General features: G+C 45.9%; 1 protein-coding gene across 2 annotated transcripts; it reads left to right on the forward strand.

Annotated features, from left to right (window-relative positions):
* Window positions 1-13: 13 nt before the first annotated feature.
* LOC309865279 (histone H2A type 1-C) lies at window positions 14-7,827 on the forward strand. Of its 2 annotated transcripts, XM_082731540.1 has the most exons (3): window positions 14-588; window positions 4,206-4,385; window positions 7,612-7,827. In XM_082731540.1, the coding sequence occupies exon 1, from the start codon at window positions 79-81 to the stop codon at window positions 469-471; it is 393 nt and encodes a 130-aa protein (XP_082587666.1). In that variant the 5' UTR covers window positions 14-78; the 3' UTR covers window positions 472-588; window positions 4,206-4,385; window positions 7,612-7,827. The 2 variants fall into 2 exon arrangements, with proteins under 2 accessions (XP_082587666.1, XP_082587667.1); XM_082731541.1 differs by lacking the exons at window positions 4,206-4,385; window positions 7,612-7,827 and adding an exon at window positions 1,778-4,145.

Consider the following 7,827-nt stretch of genomic DNA (forward strand, 5'->3'; position numbering starts at 1 on the left):
TCCTGCTTCCATCACTGCTAAGTCGGCCTTGGCAAGCGATTTGTTTTCTTGTTTTGGCTTTTCTTTTCTGTGCCTGCAATGTCTGGACGTGGCAAGCAAGGAGGCAAAGCTCGGGCCAAGGCTAAGTCCCGCTCCTCTCGCGCTGGCCTGCAGTTCCCGGTGGGCCGCGTGCACCGCCTGCTCCGCAAGGGCAACTACGCCGAGCGGGTCGGGGCCGGCGCGCCCGTGTACCTGGCGGCCGTGCTCGAGTACCTGACGGCCGAGATCCTGGAGCTGGCGGGCAACGCGGCGCGCGACAACAAGAAGACGCGCATCATCCCGCGCCACCTGCAGCTGGCCATCCGCAACGACGAGGAGCTCAACAAGCTGCTGGGCCGCGTCACCATCGCGCAGGGCGGCGTGCTGCCCAACATCCAGGCCGTGCTGCTGCCCAAGAAGACCGAGAGCCACCACAAGGCCAAGGGCAAGTGAACTGACCAGCGTCTTAGGTTCCGGAAGCGTTTTCAAACCCAAAGGCTCTTTTCAGAGCCCCCACCAGTTCAAAAAAAGAGCTAACACTACTTTAGAGTAAGGGGGAAATAGGCAAAGGTAAGTCAACTTTTTCTGAAAAGATATCGAGGCTTCAAGATCTCTGAGACTGGCTTAGGGTGTAAGTGTCAATCATTAATGGGAAACTGCAAACTGATAAGGATCTAACCATTGCATATGTCTAATGACTCTCCTAAGCCGTGCATACCCGGCAGGTCGAGTAAGGCCCAACTTAAAACAACTTAATTGCAGAAATCTGCCTGTATTTGAATTTTGTCTTGCGGACTTAACTCGGATGTTACTGAAGGCAAACTTAACTGAGTAACACGGGAATCTCCCTGGCCAAACCATCTTAGATGCTTCGTCTTAAGCGGCAAGCAACCGGTCTAGACTAATCCCGTAAAGGAGTTAGGCTCTTTTCCCTTGGTTTTCAAAGTATCACCTGAAACTTAGGCATGAAAAGGGGCCTCTGGAAAATGGATTTCCCTGCGGTGATATAAGGGGTTGACTGAATTCAAATTCGAATTACAGCTTTTTCCCGTTTACAAATCAGTTGTATTTGGGGCTACTTTCTAATTTTGTCCTCCGTAAATTGGAGGTAGATTGATGGTGTCACCCTTAAGTTTTTGTGCCAATTAAACCACTTAAAAGCCCTTAACCTAGATTACTGCTTGACATTCAACGAGCTGGAATTAATACATTTCAAGAGGCTCAAATGCCTAGATTCCTAAGGCAACCAAAAACAAACAAAACAAAAAACTATGGGGGCGCCTGGGTGGCTCAGTGAGTTGAGCCGCTGCCTTCGGCTCAGGTCATGATCTCAGGGTCCTGGGATTGAGTCCGGCATTGGGCTCTGTGCTCAGCAGGGAGCCTGCTTCCTCCTCTCTCTCTCTCTCTCTCTGCCTGCCTCTCTGCCTACTTGTGATCTCTCTCTGTCAAATAAATAAAGAAAGAAAAATAAAATCTTTAAAAAAAAAAAAAAAAAAAAAAAAAAAAACTATGGCCACAGGCCTCCCCAAAGCTGTTGCTACTAAAGGTCTGGCAACTTAGCTGCTCCAGCCCCAGAAGTGGCAATCTGGGACCATGGAAAAATTCCTACGATCTTATTTTCTAGGGTCGAGTCTCACCCAAGTGTTTCTTCAGGATGACTCGGTTTACGCTTTGGAGAATGAGTGGGCCATGGTTTGCCCACGCCTCTGCGCGCTGGTACTCGGGCGACCCAAGTAAGAACCACCTCTTTCCCCAAAAGGTGCTTGAGCTCCCACTGAAGCATTTTCCGGGATCGTTCGCTTGGAGCATTCAAAGAGGACGTGTGCGCTGTGGAGGTCATCTAAACTGAAGTCTGTTCCCGCGGACGCACCTCCCACTTCCCTAATGTTGAAGCTCGCGGAGTGGTCCAGAGGCAGCCTCCACCCTCTCCCCGCCCACCGGCCCCTCCACCCCCTCCCGCTTCCCCCCTTCCCCCAGCCCCGCCTCCCCTCCCTTGGCCTAGCTGTCACCTGCGGGGGGTGGGGAAAGTGGCTAGTGTCTGGGAGTTTGGTGAAGGCAAAGTGGTGGGAAAAGAGGTAAGCACCTTGATAAGCACACGGTAGAATTTCCAGAGAAGCTGAGAATCTTCACTCGGGGAGGTCCGGCCTGGCAGCGTTCCGGAGAGGTCCGCTCAGGGGACGGGGATCTTCCCACCCAGAATTTCTGGTATGCTGGAGAACTTGGATCCTTAGATCCAGTTGCTTTATATGGGCCTAGCAATCCTCCTCATTAACTTCCAGCTTGCTTTGGACCCCGCTCCAGCACTGACTAGGCATGTGACCTTGGGCTTGGTGGTCAACCTCCCCCTGCTTCCATTACTCCGTGTTTGCCTTAGCTCACCTCCTGATGAAATGCGTAGGCTCAGCAGTGTGGGTTCTGAAACTAGAGCACGGGCACTCAAGGGTAATGGCTAACACTTACTAAGCATTACATGCTTCTAGAAAATTCATTAAACCCAGCGGCCTAGCGATAAGTGCTATCCCTATCTTGATTTTAAAGAGGAGGAAACGAGGACAGAGCATAAACAATTTGTCTAAGTCCCAAGGCCAGGAAGCCAGTACTTTGACCGTTGAACACCACTCCCTAAGAGATTATTGTCAGAACAATGAAACCAGTAGAAACTCAAGACATAATGGATTAACTTTGTCCACATACCAGAATGTTACCAAGCATCCTAAACTGAGGAATTTAAGGGAAGGAGGAGAGGTGCTCTCCTTGGAATCGACATCAAGGGAGCAAGGAAGATGAATCTTGGCCCCGTGTTAGCGCGGTAGACCCAGGGGGAAAGTACATACACTTTCGAAACAAGGGGACAAATCAGGAGATGGTTTGGTAATGAGCTACCTGATTTGGTAAACTAATTTCCTGTGGTGAATGAAGAAGGAGTTAGAGATTGGACTTTGAATTCTCCCCTCTGCATGCTAATAACAAAACTTTGTATTTGATTGGTGAGTAATAATACATTGTGTTAATTTTGCTTGTTTCATCTTCAGCAAGACCTCCTTAAAGTCAAAGACCTCATCTTGTTAAATTGTTAATAGTGAGCACAGACCCCACCTTATGGTAAACACTTGGAAATGGGGCCTTGTGTAAATGTTGAGCTGAGTCTGTGGCTGGGCCATCAGGAAGCACATTGTTCTAGAAGGTTGGTTTATTAGCAGAAGAGACGTTAATTAGACACCAGACTAACAGGTTGCTAATAACATCTCTTTCCAGTAGAAAATCCCTTCTGAAAATCTCATTTATGGAAGTGTCTTGTTTGGAGAGCATCAAAGAAACACCGAAGGTGCCAAGTGACCAGCTCTTACCTAAGAGCTCCTGCCAAAAGGCTTTCTGGAGGACATTCCTCACAGATCCATTCTAGCTCCCCCTCTCCAACATGCCTCTTTTACTTCTACTTTGAAACATCACTGTTTATATCCAAAAGCCCTAGTTACATCTTTGGAAAATTCTCTAGTGAGCAATAAATTCTCAGTAGCTTCAGTTGGTTTCCAGACGTTGAGCAGGTCTCCATCCACCATGCCTCAAGGGTCCCGGGGAGGACCATTTCAGCTGGGACGAGTTCATGAGAATGGTAAACCCTGGCCTTCCAATTACTGACAGCAGCTGGACACCAGGGACAGAAGTTGATCTCAGGGATTTACTGAGGTATGAGGCTAAGATGAATCATTATTTGGTTATGTAGGGAATTCCCAACAAAGCAGATCATATCACCAATTAGAATATCTCTTTCTATATTTTGAAGTCATCTATGCAATCTTCCTTTCCTCTGTCCACCATCCAGTCTCTTACCAGTTTTTTATGTATCATTGGAACTCTTTTTTTATGAGGCTGAGATATTTTATAATTAGTTCTAAAAAATTGTGTGTATTCTCGAGTCAATTACATTACCATCTAAGGGTTTGTCATCTTTTGATCCTAAGTTATAATTATAAATGTAAATATTCCTGTTAAATATAATGTATGTGTATTATTAGACGATGTTAGGAATTTAACTGAGGATTCGCCATGCATACTGAAATTGAGAATTAGGCCATATATGTAGACAATGACATGCAAAACTTGAAAATAAAGTGATGTTGCAGGCATGGGATGGTGTAACCCTCTTTAAAAATATCAGAATTTCACTGGACTGCATTCCATCGCAGCTGTTCATTCCGTCGCCCTGGGCAGGGCAATGGAACCAGCATCTCTTAGGACTTAGGACTAATGCACATCACTAGAGTTGGGGCTCCTTGTGAAAGAAGCAAGTGTGCTAATGTCTTGTTTGTCTGCCAGCTGAAGCTTCAACCTTGAGCACATTCCTCATCATCAGGAACACCAGGCAGGTGAGGAAGTCCATGCCCTCCTACCTTTGCCAAAAGCCACAGCCGGAAGGACTGGGCTAGACTTGACACCACGACAAGTTCTCTTTGCTTTAACGATTGATCTCAATGAGGTTGGACAATCATGTGCTCTAAATGTGAGAACCTTGGAGCTTGGTACCAGTTCCTATTCTTTTGATGATCTCATCAAGAGTGCAGTTTCAAAGCTAGCTGGTAAACTTCCACGTTTACATCTCTAGCCCGGATCTCTCCGCTGACGTGCAGATGCGTGTATATATATGTGTATACATACTTCTCCTTAACGCCTTCCCTTGGAACTCTCATCTCACCCGGAGGATGTCTAAGACACAGGAACTGACCCTGTGAACCTTAAGCTTGTTATTTCCTCCTGTCCTTCCAACTCAGGAAATGACACAGCCTTAAATCCATTCACTCCAGCCAAAATTTTAAGAGTAAGCCTTGCTCCCATCCCTTTATCTCTATAAATCCAAACTATATGTAGGTCATGTCACCTGCACCCCAACATATGCCTTGATGCATCCTCCACACTTCTCTACCATGACCTGAGGGGCCACCCAGGACCACCTCTGGCCTCTGCCCACCACCTCCCGGATTTCACCTCCATCTCTCTGTTCCAGCCACACTGCCAAGCTCTTTGAAGCTTCAAGACACTTTCATTGGCTCTTTTTCTCTGAAATAACCTGTTCTCTGATGTGTCTTCTGGCAAGCTCCTTCTCCCCTTTCAGGCCTCAGTTCTTCTTCAGACAGGCCCGTCTGAAATGGAGCTACCCAGACAGATTATAGATCTGAATACAAAACCCAGACATAAGATGAAATTTCAGGAAACACTTTAACCTCAGTTCTGCACGTGGGTGTGTTTTGAGGGGGAGGTATTGTTATCAAGCAAGACAGGAAACGCACAACCTTATAAGAAAGGACATAAACCGCATAGGCCAAAAGGAAATTTAAGACACAATATAATAGACAAAAATGACTAAACAGGGGATTTTGTATCTTTTGCTGAATTCAAATGGTCAATGCCTATGAGGGGAAAAAAAAAAAACAGTTAACCTTTCTCGTAGTTCAGTTTTGTATATAACAGTAACAAAAGTATTAAAACACAAGACCAAAACTAGCAATACACGGGACTACTAAGGATAAGGAAGGTTTGCCACTTGCTTATAAGCTTTTGAAAAATTCTCCTGGCAATATCTATTAAAATGTATTATTAAACACTTGGCCTTTCATACGACAAATTAGTACTAGATAAGTAAAGGAGTAAACCAAACAGGAAAAAAGAAAATTAGACAGTTGAAGAGGGTATCTGCCATCTAGAAAGAAAAACCCCAAGATATAAGGTTATATGAGGAGAGCTGGTTAACCTTTAGAAACACCTGAGTGTAAAGTGTTAAAAAGAGCATGTATTAAGTGTGTAACTTAAAATATAAGAAGGAAAATTAAAAAATAACCTCCTTCCGTTCATTTCTCACCTCAGATCACTCTCTATCAATCTCCTTATTTAGATCCTTTAAAATACAGCCCAAGATTTTATTGATCGGATCCCTTGTCATGTGCCTCTCCTCATTATACCCTTTGCTCCATGAGGTAGGGGGACCCGGTCTGTCTACTCACTGTGACTTCCCAGCATCCAACAAAGGCGGCCACTCAACTCTGCCACATGAACAGGGAATGGATGCTGTAGCCCGGAAAGCCTTCTCTGAGCCCCGCACACGGTCAGCTGAACTTCCGTGGAAAGATCCACCACTGACCATTGTCCGGACCTCGCCTGCCTGCCTCCGAAGCCACCAAGCATGCGAGGAAATGGGGAAGTGTGCCCCTTGCCTTCGCACTTTACCTTTTCCCGGCTCCGTGCACTCACCTCTCCAGACTTGATGTCTCATGATAACCCTCAGGAAGCCCTTAATTCTTTTAAGAGCCTGTTCTCTGCTGGCTGGTATCATGCATAAGAGCCCTCTTTAATATGCTACCGGGTCTGTGGTTACCAAATGTTTGCTTAGCAAGAAAAGACTCTCACAGCTGGTGGGTGTGACAAAATCAATGTTTTTTCATCCGCTCACACTGTCTGCTCTGCACAGAAGGCCAGCTCACTGGTTTTTACATTCTAATGCCGGGATTACTCCGGGAACACACTCATCTCCAGGGTGTTTGTTGAAGAATTCTACCCTCTTCGTCTCTATACCCCAGCCCTATCTCCTCCCCCTGTAACAGAGCTTCAGTAAATACTCAGAACGAATGTGTCGACAACAAAACTTATAACTGCACAGAAATGCACCGATCACTAAGCTGCAGGGACTCGAGAGCTGACTCCTGGGTTACGTGCCACGTTAGCCACCACTCGTCTTCAAGTCCGGTTTGGAGGGAGACGCACAACTGGTTCTAAAGCTGCTCTGTCCAATACAGTAGACAGGAGCCACAGGTGACAGTTTAAATTTAAATAAATAATTAAGTGAAAAATTCAGGCCTCAGTTGCACAAAGTACATTTCAAGTTGTCAATGGCGACTGTTTGGGGTAACAAAGATACAGAACACTTCTGTTGTGCCAGAAAGTTCTATCAGGAGCCCTGGGCTAGGTACTCCTTGTCCTTTGGGGCTAGCGTGTTCAAGAGCACTTAATCAACGTCCTCTGGATGGGACCTGTCGATATAGGGTCGCCAGATAAAATACAGGATGCCCGGAGTGCCTGGGTGGCTCAATCAGTCGAGTGTCCGACTCCTGGTTCTGGCTCAGGTCGTGATCGCAGGTCAGCGCTCAGTGCAGAAATTCTTTGCCTTTCCCTCACCCCCTGCCCTGTCCCCACTTGCTTGCTCTCTAAAATACATAAACTCTTTTTAAAAAATAAAGTAATAAAATAGAGGGTGATCAGTTAAATGAATGTCAAATAAGCAACAAATAACTGTTTTCGACTAAATATGCTCCAAAATATAGCATGAAACATACTATACTGAACCCCAAATTGCGAATTATCTGAAATTCAGGCTTAACAAAGTATCTTCCGTTTTTATTTGCCAAATCTGGCAACCCAAACTCAAGAACAAAATGACAGCATCTTCCCTGGGAGCCTGGGTTCTCTGACCCTGGGGAGTCTCTCTGCGAGGAACTGAGAAGGGCTGATATTAGAAATGAGGCTGTAAGTTTTTCTGCACGTGTTGAGGGTGGCCGAGAAAGAAGTTCCTAACTACATTTACTTTGGCTTCTACACTTTCCTTAGGTTTCAAAAGCTTCTCCCTGCAAAGATGTCTGGGTCCAGGGTGTCTGACAAACTCGTCAGTTCTCTGACACAAATGGACAGATGCCAGGGTTCTGACATCACTGATCGATTCTGCACCTGCAAAAGTTTTCCTATTGGAAACCTACCCTGCGTCTATTTCTTTGTGCGTACACATGTGCCTTAGGGATAAGGAGAATAAAGGGGGAGAAAACATTA

This window comes from Mustela nivalis (genome assembly GCF_964662115.1).
Source record: "Mustela nivalis genome assembly, chromosome: 5".
Classification (NCBI taxonomy): domain Eukaryota; kingdom Metazoa; phylum Chordata; class Mammalia; order Carnivora; family Mustelidae; genus Mustela; species Mustela nivalis.